The sequence below is a fragment of the Mustela lutreola genome, chromosome 7 (genome assembly GCF_030435805.1).
Source record: "Mustela lutreola isolate mMusLut2 chromosome 7, mMusLut2.pri, whole genome shotgun sequence".
In the NCBI taxonomy this organism is placed as follows: Eukaryota; Metazoa; Chordata; class Mammalia; order Carnivora; family Mustelidae; genus Mustela; species Mustela lutreola.
Genome location: NC_081296.1, coordinates 76,668,980 through 76,683,033, shown reverse-complemented (window position 1 = coordinate 76,683,033; position 14,054 = coordinate 76,668,980). Strand labels below are relative to the sequence as shown.

The 14,054-nt window shown below is 39.0% G+C and overlaps 1 protein-coding gene across 4 annotated transcripts in view; it reads left to right on the top strand.

Annotated features, from left to right (window-relative positions):
- Positions 1–7,882, top strand: part of DMXL2 (Dmx like 2) — a 156,779-nt gene extending 148,897 nt beyond the window's left edge. For all 4 annotated transcript variants that reach the window (XM_059181546.1, XM_059181544.1, XM_059181545.1 and 1 more), the window contains 8 exons: positions 1,061–1,199; positions 1,862–1,922; positions 2,051–2,178; positions 2,695–2,772; positions 4,317–4,408; positions 5,021–5,073; positions 6,090–6,307; positions 6,464–7,882. In XM_059181546.1, coding sequence (XP_059037529.1) covers positions 1,061–1,199; positions 1,862–1,922; positions 2,051–2,178; positions 2,695–2,772; positions 4,317–4,408; positions 5,021–5,073; positions 6,090–6,307; positions 6,464–6,673 — 979 coding nt within the window. In that variant the 3' untranslated portion in view covers positions 6,674–7,882. The remainder of the gene's footprint in view (positions 1–1,060; positions 1,200–1,861; positions 1,923–2,050; positions 2,179–2,694; positions 2,773–4,316; positions 4,409–5,020; positions 5,074–6,089; positions 6,308–6,463) is intronic.
- The last annotated feature ends 6,172 nt before the right edge of the window (positions 7,883–14,054 follow it).

Genomic DNA, 14,054 nt, shown 5'->3' with positions numbered 1-14,054 from the left:
CCTAATGCCAAAACTGCAACTTTGACATTTAACCCCTAAGAAATGTCAGGAACTACATAGTATTCAGTAAATTTGGCTGATTTGGATAATTCAAGCAAAAAGTAGAATATACCAATATATTAATTAGACTGATTAGTGTTTCTTCTTATCACCTGACAAGCATATTTTTACAGATAACAATGTAGACAACTTTAGGGTGCCTCAGTGGGTTAAGACTCTGCCTTCAGCTCAGGTCATGATCTCAGGGTCCTGGGATCAAGCCCTGCATTGGGCTCCCTGCTCCCTCCCTCTCTCTGCCAGTCTCTCTGCCTGCTTGGGATCTCTCTCTCTCTCAAATAAATAAAATCTTAAAAAAATATATAGACTTTACTTTTCAGTGACACTATAGATACTGCATCATCAGTGTTGTGTAACACTGTCCTATTTTGGGGTCTCTCCTCCATGTTTGCCCTTCCTCTTGCTTTTCTCCAGACTCTTGGACATTTTATGTGGTTGGGAAATGGTGCATCACAACTTCTTTCCTTGTTCTGTTGGGTTTTCTGTTTTCTTAGCATATAATATTACTACAGAGTTGAGGTCAGCTTATAATATTACTACAGAGTTGATATAACCATGTAATATGATACAGTCCATCACAAAAGTTACTTTAACATTTTTATGTGATGATTACTAATACTTCACTTGAAGAAATCTTTAAACTGAGATTTCTTTAAAATGTAGGAATCTGATACATGGAATAACTGTATTAGAAAGACCTTATCTTTTCCTATACATGATAAAAAGAATATTTGTGTTTAAATCTTTCAAAACCTACATTTGTTCCAACTTGTGCAGCAGTAATATTGCCCCCAGACAATATTGAATTTATAAATTTTGTCTAGAGGGAAAAAGCTGACCAGTACTAAAGTAGCATAGGGTTAGGAATTACACCTACATTTTTCTTGTGGATATTTATTCACTCTTTTAAGTGAAGACCTGTGGGTACATAACACAAATTCCAATTATAGAGCTGCTTAAGAGAAAATGGGACTTGCACAGTAACGCACAAATGTCTTTACAGTTCGGATGATATTGATTATCGTGGTTCCACAACAACGCTTTATCAACCCAGTGCAACGTCCTACTCAGCAAGTCAGGCACACCCACCGTCATCTCTGCCCTGGCTGGGCAGTGGGCAGACCAGCACTGGAGCTGGTGTGGTAAGTTATTCACTATTACGGATAGTTACTGGGTATGGACTCACCCAAAAGTAAGTTGAAATCACTTTGACCTAAGAACAATCCTAAAGATCAGGGGCAGTGACTAGTTAGCACCCCGTAATAATAATAGCTAAGATAGTGTGACTCTCTTGTGTCAGGTATGAGCCTTCTGTTGTAGCAACCCTATGTCGTGGGTGCTTTTGTCGTCTCCCATTATCATTTTATAGATGAGCAAACAGCACCAAGGAGTAAAGCAGAGACAAAGAGGAGTTGTGTCTTCTACAGGTGTTTGAAGAAATGTGTCTATCACGCTGTTGCTAGTCACTATAGTTAAAGGGTCCCGTTCTCATGTTCTGCCCCAAAGAATCTGCAAATATTCCTCATTGTCCTCAGGGAGGGCACTTGGAGAAGAGTTCCTTAATCACTCAGCGAAGCTGCTTGGTATCTGCCCAGTTTGTATGGGCCAGGGCTATGCCAGTGAGTGACTGCTTCCGCAGCCTGTTCAGACAAGTGTCCTATGTAAAGTGGTTCAGGGTGTATGTTAGTAATAATCCAGCTGTAAGAGAGTAAAGGTTATGAGAATTAGAGTTGGGCTGAAGCATCTTCTCCTGTGTCTCTTTTCTGATGCACACAATGAATTTGTCTTTTATCTTCTTTTAAAGCTTATGAAAAGGAATCTACATAATGTTAAGAGAATGACCTCCCACCCAGTCCATCAGTACTGTAAGTGTTTTACTTGTGACCCAGAGCATTGTAAATGGCCTCTGTCATTTGGAAATTCGTTGATAGAATGGGAAATACTGGAACTCTATAGCTTTTTCATTTCTTATTTTCTGCTTTTTGTGTTTCAGATCTCACAGGAGCTCAGGATGGCAGTGTGCGAATGTTTGAGTGGACACGACCTCAGCAACTTGTCTGTTTCCGCCAGGCGGGCAATGCAAGAGTTACCAGATTATATTTTAATTCACAAGGCAACAAGGTTGGCTCTTGGGGCTCACTGCTAAATTCATCTGAAAAAGATATTTATGAGTAGATGGTTAGTAAAACTACACCTGCAAACCAGTGACCTGGATTTAAGCTGGGCAGGCAGTTTATTGGTGTCTGCTTGGACACCCCTCTCAGCTCCCATAAAGCACAGGTCTTCAGAATTGTGTATGGATCAGTCATCCATTTAAAGATTCTGAACACCGTGACGATATAGAGCGCTTTCTGTTGAGTGTGTATGCTGGTGGTACGTATAAGCACAGTCAAGCACCTGAGAGAAACCTTCTAGTTTTTTACTAAATTATCTTAGACACGTTTGGAGGAGAATGAAATAGGTATGGAAATGCATTTTAAAGGCTGTAGGATATTTATAGTGCCTGACTTGCGTAGAAACTACAGTAATAGAAATAGGTGTAGGCAGAATGTTAAGTGAGGTTCGAGTGACTTCATCAATGACTTTGCCTTTGGTTTGCTAAGGAGCTGTGTTAAACATTTATTGCTATTCTTACAGTGTGGTGTTGCAGACGGAGAGGGTTTTCTGAGTATCTGGCAAGTAAACCAGACGGCATCAAATCCTAAGCCTTACATGGTGAGTACATCAGCATTCCCAGAGCAAGTATAGAGGTTGCTTTGTTGTTAAGTGTCTATTTCAAACACTAAATCTCATTGGACATTCCCTCATCGGATCTGTTGAGAAGGGGGCATCTCTGCCCAGCGGCACGGCTCAGCACCCGTTATTGCCCTCGTTTAAACCAAAAAGATTGCTTTTTCAGAACTTGAAGGATGACCATTATATTTGAAAATGTTCAAGGGCTTTCCCTGTATGTGGTCCTACTTCTTTGAAAACTCTAACTTCTTGATAGGTTTTTAAGGTAGTACCTAAAATGAATCAACTTGAAATGCTAACAGGTTCTGTGTATTCTAATTTGCTCCAGCATTTTTCTTACTAAATTAACCAATTCCATTAGGTCACTTCATTCATTAATCCAAACCCTATTAAAACATCTGTTGATGCAGACAAAACGTATCTTCACTTGGTGGGGGCTCAGGTAGGGCTGGGAGGTAGTGCTGTCTTGTGCAGAACTTTAGGCTTCATGTCTGTCGATTTTAGTTTTCTAGACTATATGTTTTTAATCATGTATAGAAGATATTTCTCTTAAATTAGTGCCCTATAGACTATCATAACATCTTTACAAAAATGGAAGGGATTTTGAATCAGCTTCACTCATTCCTGGACACCCTCCTGGGTCTTTGCCTCAAAATTTCCATTCATTACCTGATCCAACAAGTAGAGTCCTGCCTGGCTCCGTAAATCATTTCCTATGGCTGTGGAACATTCTTAGGAGTGGTTTGGGGGGCAGCCCTAGCTCTAGATAATTTGCAGGACCACTTTTGACCCTCTTATTATTGCTAAAAGTCTTCATGTGGAAAGAAAGATGGTAAGGAAAGATCATTGTTTGCATTGAGGTTACAAAGTTAATTGGACTTGAGCTCTTCACACTGTAGTCTAAGACCACAGATGGGCATGTAGGATTTTCCCTCCTTGGGTTATTATTGTTTATTATGATTTATATTATTAATTAAAGTTTATTAAATGTATTTGAAATCATTAACACTGAGTTTGGGCCCTTAATGTAATTAAATGCTTAGTTAAGTTCCTCCTATCCTTTGTTAGATAATCTAAAAATAAAACTTAAAAAAAAAAATAAGTAAAGATTTTATTTATTTATTTGTCAGGTAGAGATCACAAGTAGGCAGAGAAAGGGAGGAAGGGAAGCAGGTAACCCTGCTGAGCAGAGAGCCCGATGTGGGACTCGATCCCAGGACCCTGAGACCATGACCTGAGCCGAAGGCAGCGGCTTTAACCCACTGAGCCACCCAGGCCCCCCTAAAAATAAAACTTTTAATTCCATGTTTTTACTATTACAGTTTTAAAATATAAATATTTAGCTAATAGTGGGTATTAGCTAAATAATATGCAAATAATAGCTAATTTTCTTATCACACTCTCTATTCTGGATGTTTAACAACAGTTCTTAGCTCACAAATCTACTGCTAGCAGAACTGTGTGTGTGCACGGTTTCAGCTTGTCTGGGCTTCTAGGTAACATCACTTGCCTTTTGTTTCTTATAGAGTTGGCAGTGCCATAGCAAAGCCACAAGTGACTTCGCATTTATTACCTCTTCAAGTCTAGTTGCCACATCTGGACAGTCCAATGACAATAGGTAGGTTGACAGAAGCATAATAAATAAGCACATTTTAAGCAGAAGGTATTCTTGCTGCAAAGTATGGTCTTTTTTACTTAGTACTGAGTTTTTCTACCTCGTAAATACAAAACTTTCTGTTACATAATCCTTATCTCAGTAGTTTTCCTTATTAAGAAGAGAAAAACAAGTACTTGTAATTTAGGCTCTCAATAAGCAGATGTATTTATGGATAAACTTCCCCCCGCCCCCTTCTCAGGTCAGGTTATTGAGACTGTAGCCATCACGCTCAGTACTATCTTAGAGCTGACACTGCTTTCACTGGCAACACATGCCATCAAATAACACCTGTCATTTCCTGGCAGTGGGTACCCCTGGGGTCAGAAGCATTAGAGATAGCATTAGAGTGGTAATGGAAAAGATGAGGGTTTGGGGGATGAGATGGCAGAGACACGGGGGGCCGTGTGAGACAGAAATGTGCAGTTCGAAAAGGACAAATGTTAGAGGTATCCCCAGCTTCTGCCCTCTAAATATGAGTGAACAAAAAAGATAGTAAGATGCAATGAGCAAAAGTATTTGACTTGAAGCCAGTAACAAAAAGCACATCGTAACCATTGTTGTTTTCTTTGTAAGAAATGTATGCCTGTGGGACACACTGATATCCCCTGGAAACAGCCTCATTCATGGTAAGTGAGTTAAGGTCTATGATTTTTAATACACTATGAAGGAATGCTTTCCTGGTTTTATTCTAACCAGTGAGTGTTTACTCATGGCTTATAAATGAATAATATCTGGCTATTTTGCTGAGGTAACTATCCAGCTAGCATAGAATAGTCTTTATATATTCTATTTGGAAAATATGGTATGGAGATTGGCGCTATTAACAAGGCTTTTTAGCGATTAGTTGCAAAGTATTTGAGCTCAGTAGAAAGGAGGTATTTTAAAGAATTACACCTAACTATAAAATAAAAGCTACCCTTACAAGAACAAGAAATGCAAACAATGCCATGCTTTAAGACAGTTTTCTCAGCTGGTGTCCCAAAGATCCCTTTTTCACACAATGATCTTGAGAGAAGGCTCCACACTCTAGTATATTTCGGCTAAACACAGCTAGGTGGATTCTTTTATAGAAAGATTTTTCAGTCTTTTGAAATGAGTATAGTTATTTCTCTTCAAATGGTTTTTCTTTGAATAATTAACAGTTCTTCAAGGTGTACCACATACTGGGTTTAAGGCTTTACTTGCATTGAAATGCAGAGAATCCTGAGAAGGCTAACTCCTTACCTTGTAGCTGGTCATTTTCACATAACGTGGTTGAATTTGTGACTTACCTGACAAGAACTTCTGATGAGGCTGTATGGACAGGAACTGGGACAGGGTAGAAACCTGTCCTGGTGGGCATTAAGGTGGGGCTGAGTGGATCATTGAGAAGTTTGGTCTCCTCTGCACTTTTTGCTTCTACAGGCTTCTTGCAAGGCAGCGTAACCTTTAAACTTCCTGCATGTGTTTTCATATTGAGATTACGGATAAGAACCTTTTTTTCTGTCATTGGATCTTTTTTAATACTTGGGTCATGAGTATAGAAATTGAAATGAAAAATTTGACAGTAATTTCTGTGTTATTTCAATGTGCATTTAAACACTTCCAGAATTGGCAGGATAGCCGTTGTCTGGGAAAGACATCTGGTGTTTTCCTTCTTCAGGTTTCACCTGCCACGATCATGGCGCCACGGTCCTTCAGTATGCGCCCAAGCAGCAGCTCCTAATCTCTGGAGGTAGGAAAGGCTGCATCTGCATTTTTGACATCAGGCAGAGACAGCTGATTCACACATTCCAGGCACATGACTCCGCTATTAAGGCTCTGGCTCTGGACCCCTGTGAGGAATATTTTACTACAGGGTCAGCAGAAGGTAACATAAAGGTGAGTCAGTACAAGAAGTTGGAAGGTGCTGGAGATTACCTGTGTGTGCTCTCAAGACTGAGGAACAGAAACCCCACGGCACTCTTTGATCTTTGGTCTCTTTCTTTCTCTTTTCTAGCGACTTACCCTTTGTGTTTTTACTCTCTTTTCCACCAGGTTTGGAGGCTAATAGGCCATGGCCTGATTCATTCATTCAGAAATGAGCACGCTAAGCAGTCCATATTCAGAAACCTCGGGGCTGGCGTCATGCAGATCGACATCATCCCAGGCAACCGGATCTTCTCCTGCGGGGCCGATGGCACGCTGAAAACCAGGGTGTTGCCCAATGCTTTTAACATCCCCAACAGAGTTCTCGACATTCTCTAGACTTAAAGGTTGGGGCTTTATTTTTATGAACATTTTAATGAAAATACACTGTCGTAATGAATAGGCATTTCTGCTTCTTAAGCAGCTGTTCACACACTGAAAACAATGCAGAGAATCCCTGTTGTAGAATCTGAGACTGACCCCAGCTGAGAGTTGCCCATACAGGTTGGTAGACTGACTGCATGTACCTTATTCTCACACTGACATACTCTAAAACAAAACAAAACCCTAGTATTGTATGAAGGGTAGCTTTTCTTTACAGCATTTAGTAAACCTGATTCAGAAAGCATTTGAGGTTAGAAAGCATGCTAGTAAGTTATAATAATGGGAAGGACCTTTATACCAAATTAAGGAGGAAGATGTTGCTGATTCAGGTTTTTCTTCCTAGTCTTCCCACTGATGGAAGCATGCCCGCAGGCTCCTGTGTTCAGGGAAGGATAGTCACAGGGTGTGAGAAGGTCTAGATCACCAGAAGCCCTTTCTGAGCTGTGGCGCAGCATGCAGGGACCAGTTCTCTGCTGGGAGAGGTCATTTCCATTCTTTCCTGCTGATTATTTTTCCTGTTAGTGTTTTTACTGAGCTAGTACTGTAACTTGCAAATGAGTGCAAATTTAAATGCAACGTTTTCCTTACGATTTGCACACTCACATTTTTTGGACTGCTAGTTTTTCTATTTAAATATCTGCCTTCATGTTAGGAATGTAATATGTGAACATGACATATTTGTAGTTGACCGAACATACCAGCTTAGTACTTTTTCTTTCAGGGTTAAACACCCCCCACATTTAAGGCTATGTTGAAACTACACCAATAGAGCATTTCATATCATAATTTAAATGAATGTTAGGCTTTTTGTGGCCAGTTAATAGTTGATGAGATCGGTGATATTATTTATTACCACAGCCTATTGTATAAACTATGCAGAGTTAAAATATTATTTGCTTATAAATTATTAGCCAATGTTGTCATATTTTGATGTACCTCCTTGGTTATGACCAAAAAATGTTCTTGAGATATTGAAACCAATGTCTGTGTGTTTAAATGTTTACCAGCAAATTATCTCATCATGTTAATGAGAATGTTTAATGCCTGTGTGGTAAATATTAAAAATATAATGGCATAAAAGCACCTTTCTCTGGAGGCGATGTGATGTTCGGGCTGTGAAATACATATGTAAAAGAAAAATAAATGTTATTTGTTAGAGTTTTACCTTAGTTTGGTCTGGCCTTCTTTAACAGTATTTTTAACCACTTACTTTAAATGTGAGTAAATGTTTGACTGTTAAAAGAATTTTTAAGGCTACTAGGCTGTTCATTTATTCACAGATATTTACTGAGTACTTTTCTGTAGCAGAAACCATTCTAGAAAATGGGACACAGTGGTGAGCCTGACAGAAGGCACTCAGCATTGGGATTTAGTTGGGTAAGAGCTAATGTGACCATACCTTTTCTCACTTACTGAATTAAATGATGATTTTGCTGCTGACCCCGGTGAAGGAGCTGAGCTGGGAATAGTGCTTATGTGGAGTCAAGGTAAGGGAAAGAGGATGTCTGAATACATAGAAACACAAATTTGATAAAAATTGCAAATATATACATACATTTAGCACAGTGTATCTAGTTAGTAGGCTTTTTGTATGTGCTGCCTCTTCTCCGCCTTTGTATCTATTTTCCTAAAGTAGTGCCAGCCAATTTATTTTCTCTTATTGTATCAATTACACTTTTTAAAAAGGACTTTAAGCGGTTGTCCTAGAGTTTGCAGTATGCTTCTCAAACTAACTTGAGCTACTTTCAGGTCACCTTATGCATCACACAGAGTGCAGATACATTATAACACAGTATTCCCAGTTGCTCCCTCCCATCACTGTTACACTGCTGTCATTTATTTCCTTGTCTATAACCCCAGTACATTGCCACCGTTATTACTTTGAAAAGTTACCTATTATATCAATTATGAATATGAAAAGGAAAAATCTCATTTTACCTTCACTTATGTCTTTTCTAATGCTCTTTCATTCTTGATATAGATGTTTCTGACCCATATAATTTTCCATCTCTCTAAAGAACTTCTTGTAAGGCAGGCCTGCTGGCAGAACAGTCTATTTTTACTGATCTGAGGAATTCCTTACTCACTTTGGAAGGATAACTTTATGGGATACAGAATTCTACAGAATTCCACCCCCAGTGCCCCAACACTTCAAATATTTCACTTCACTCCTTTCTTCCGTCCATGGTTCTGGAAAGAAGTATGACACAGTCTTATTCTTGGTCCTCTCCTTACCTTAAGAAGTTGGTGGGCTTCTGTTGGCAAAACCCACAAACGTGGAGTCCCTTAAGACTGGGCTCCAGGAGTTTTTAGCTTGCAAGCCAGTCCACACTCAGACTCCAGGAATTTCTTAATTACATTTTAAGTGTTCCTACCAGTGACTGGCTCTAGCAGCTTCTCCTCGAAGTTGGCTGTCATTACCTGTATCTGCAGGTCTCTTCAGTGTTTGGAGTGGTAGTTTTCCCCCGGGTTTTCACATCCTCTAATGGATCTAAGAAAATATGTTGATTTTTATATTCTGTGCTTTTTTCTTAAGATAAGGACAGGAATGATGACTTCCAAGCTCTATACATTCAGGCTGAAACTGGAAGTTCTACTTTGTATTTCTATAAACATTACAAACTATTTCTATAACTAAAATTTTACTGTGCCATGGTATAATTTATATAAAGTTAAATTTGCATGAGTCAGTGTTATGTATCCCGAGTACTTACTTATTTAGGCTCCTTTGGAGCTTTTAGAGGCTATTGAGATGCAGTTATGATGGTACTTTCTCCAGGGAAAAGATTATGGATTACTTACTGTACTCTAGCCCTGGGCTAAGCAATTTACATAGATTATCTCACTCCCAAAACAAATCTGAGGCATTGTGTCTCTTGTTAGAGAGAGAATGCATTTTAAAAATCCCTATTTTTCAAATGAAAAATAGTTGAGACTTAAGTAATATAAGGTTCACACACGTAACACTACATTGTATTGTAAACATTCCCCACAGATGTCCTGCAGTCTTCTCCACAGATTCTCTGTAGCTTCTCACAGAAACATAAGCTAGGCATATATTACCTGGCGGATCTTTGAACTTCACGGGAGAGTCTTTAACTTAAGCTATGTGTACATAAAAGCTTAGCACCTGAAGCAGACAAAAAACAAAACAAAAACCTTTGACTGACTTCTTACCCAAAACTCAAATCCTCAGTCCTGGCTCTGATGTTGCTCCAGAGTAAAGGAGAGTATACACAATGATAAGAGCCAGAGGGAAAAGGGAAAAAGCTTATAAGATTTTATTACCCCAATCCCTAAACAAAACAAAACAAAACTGGCCCAACTACCCACCCAGGGTAGGAGATTTCAAGCCTAAGTGCTCTGAGAGATTTCAAAAAGAGAACTTTCTACTGTCAAAGCAGTAAGATTTACCTGCTTACTTGAAACAAAAATTATACAAAACAATAGTTTTCAAGACAAAGGATATCAGGCAGTGGAGGACAGGGATCCCTCAGAGGTGAGCATTATTATAGTCCCAACTTATTACCTGAATAAATTGTCCAGGCCACAAACAAGGAGAGAAAACCAGGCAAAGCTTAATGGTCTCTCTGAGTTACCAAATAGAACTGGGGCATCTGGGGAGCACAAGATAGAGTGGGCTGAGAAGAGAGTGAGAGAGGTCTCAGAAATTCCTTTTCGTATATTCAGCTGAACAGGAATCAATGCATCTGTAGGAGAAAACTCCTACAGTTTTGGTGGTCAGGCAAAGAACCACCAGACAGGATAAGAGAAACAATCAAATCACACTAAACTAGAAATAGTTCATATTCTAACCAACCAACAAACCTCAAAATTCATAGGGCATTAGGTACTCATAAGAGTTTTACTGCAGTAATGGGACAAAATTAGTGAAAGACACCACTGTACTCCCGCCCAAGAAATCTAAAAGGAAAGGGTTAAGCAATTTCCAAATAAACTACAGCTCCGAACACAGTCCCAGAATATTTATAGTAATACAAGGACCAGCAAGGTAAAATTCAAATGTTTGACATTTGATAAAAATTACCAAGCATGAAAAAAAGCAGGATAATATGAGCCAACTGAGAAAATTCAATCCATTGGAAAATGGTCCAGAAATAACACAGGTAACAGAAAAGAATAATAAGTTAGTTGTTTTAAATACATACTATATGTCCAAGAAGAGCTTTAGACAGGTTAACTGGACAGAATAAAGCATTTTTAAAAAATTGAAGCTTCTAGAAATGAACTACAGACTACAATGTCTGAGATGGAAAACACACTGGATGGGATTCACAGATTAAGCATTGCAGAAGAAAACAGTACTGAATGTGAAAATATATTAGAAATTCCCAAAGGAAACAAACGCCAAAACCAACTAAACAGCTCAGTGAGTTGAAGAAAACCATTAAGCCACTCGATATATGTGTTCTGTGGTTCCTACACAGAATGGGAGTAAAAATATAAAAAAGAAAGTCTGGGACCCTAAGGGCAGATGGTGGAGTAGGAGGACCCTAAACTCACCTCATCCCATGGATACAATAAGGTGACACTCACATCAGCATGAATAATCCAGAAAATGATGAGAAGACTGGTAGAACAAACTCTACAACTAAAGGTAGAGAAGAGACCACATCAAAGAAGGTAGGGAGGGCAAAGATGCAGTTTGGGAGTGAAACAGACTGTGGCCAACCATCTCAAGGATGCTGGTGGAGCAGAGAAGGCTGATCAATAGACTATCACACTGGGAAGACAAATTCCGATTTCATTTGGCTTTGTAAATGAGAGAGGCCAAATCTTGCAAGCTCTTACAACTGTGGGATTTAAAGCCTGGAATTTTAAAAATCAGGCTCACTTCTGGGAGAGCCCCAAAGGCATTTAGGAAGTAGAGTCCCTTCACTTAAAGGGAGAACACAATAAACAGTGGTGAAAATTCAACATGGACGCAGCAGATTGAAATATGCTGAGGGCAGAAGGGAAGGACAGTGATTTATTCATCTCAGAACACGGTCCCAAGAGGTAGGGATCATAAGGAGACCCCTCCAGGAACAAAGGAGCTGGATGAATCATTTCCCTCTCATGCCCCCCAGCATAAATAGTCACCTGCGGGTACTAGCACAGCATACACCAAGCCCTACCTTGCTTACACCAAGCCCTACCTCCCGAACCCGCACCTTGATCTCATTTTTCAAGTACACACCTTATTAAAATACATCCCACCTGGCCAGAGACCAAACACTGCCTGCAATAGGCAAAGAGAACCTCTGCAGATGACTGGACTAAAGGAAAAAGCAGCCAGGACTCAACAGCACATCACACGTTACACTAACATAGGAAACACTTCCTGAAACACTAGTCCCTGGAAAGCAGGAGACACTGCACTGCAGGACACTATTGGACATCTTCTTCATAAGAGCATTAAACTGTAAGAACAGGAGACTTAGCTAACTTTCATAACACACAGAAACAGACACTGAGACAAAATGAAGAGACAAAAAAAATTGTCCCATTGAGAGAACAGGACAAAACCATAGAAAGAGACCTAAGTGTAACAGATACAAGTAAATATTGCCTGAAAAAGAATTTAAAGTAATGATCATAAAAATACTCCCTGGTCTTGAGAAAAATACTGGAGGACATCACTGAGACCCTTAACAAAGAGATAAAAAAAGAACCAATCAGAGACAAAAAACACAATATGAAATTAAAAATACACTTGATGGAATAAATAGCAGGCTAGATGAAATAGAGAAATGGATTCATAACCTGGAAGACAGAGTAATGGAAATTAATCAAGCTAAGCAAATGGGAGATAAAAGAATTATGCAAAACAAGAAAAGACAAGGAACTCAGTGACTCCACTAAATATAATAAAATTCACATTATAGTGATGCCAGAAGAAGAGAGAGAAAAGGGGATAGAAGATCAATTAAAGAAATAGTAGCTGGAAACTTCGCTACTCTGAGTAAGGAAACAGTTATCCAGATCTAGGAAGCAAATAGATTGCCCAACCCCATACAAAATCAGCTCAGGAGTGCCTCGCCATATTACACATAGTAATTAAAGTGGCAAAAAGTAATGACAAAAAAAAAAAAAAATACTAAAAGCATCAAGAGAAAAGAAGACAGGTCCATACAAAGGAAAACCCTTACGGCTAGGAGGCAGTTTTGCAACAGAAACTTTGCAGGCCAGAAGGGAATTGCATGGTATATTCAAAGTGCTGAAAGGAGGGTAATAAATGAGAAAAATATGCAGTCAAGAATACTTCATCTAGCTAGGCTGTCACTGAAAATAGAAGAAGAAATAAAAAGCTTCTAGAACAAACAGAAATTAAAAGAACTTCTAATCTTCAAACCAGTCCTACAAAAAATATTGAAAGCGATCCTCTAAGGAAAGAGAGGGCCCAAAGGTAACATAGACAACAGAGACAATATGCAGTATCAGTCACTTACAAGCAATGCAATGGCAATAAATTCATACCTTTCAATAGTTATCCTGAATGTATATGGGTTAAATATCCCAATCAAAAGATAGAGGGTATAAGATTGTATAAAAAGCCAAGACCATCAATATGAGACTTATTTTAGTCCCATAGACACCTCAGATTTAAAGTGGGGTGGGAGGACCATTTACCATGCTAATGGACAACTAAAGAAAGCGGGAGTGGCAACCTTTATATCAGACAAATTAGATTTTAAGCCAAAGACTATAATAAGAGATGAGGAAGGGCACTATATCATACTTATAGGGTCCAACAAGAAGATCTATCAGTTTTAAATATCTGTGCCCCTAACATGGCAGCAGCCAATTATATAGATCAATTAATAACAAAATCAAAGAAACACATCAGCAATACTACAATAATAGTAAGGAACATTAACAATCCACTCGCTGAAATGGACAGATCATCTAAGCAAAAGATCAACAAGGAAATAAGGACACACTGGACCAGATGGACTTCACAGATATATTCAGAACATTCCATCCCAAAGCAACAGAATACACATTCTTCTCTAATGCACATGGAACATTCTCCAGAATAGATCACATCCTGGGTCACAAATCAGGTCTCAGTCAAGACCAAAAGATTGGGATCATTCCCTGCTTATTTTTAGACCATAATACTTTGAAACCAGAACTTAATCAAAAGAGGAAAGTTGGAAAGAACTCAAATATATGGAGGCTAAAGAGGATCCTACTAAATAAATGGGTCAGCCAGAAAATTAAAGAACTAAAAAAAAATTCATGGAAACAGGGCCCCCTGTGTGGCTCAATCATTAAGCATCTGCTTTTGGCACAGGTCATGATCCCAGGGTTCTGGGATCATGCCCCACAT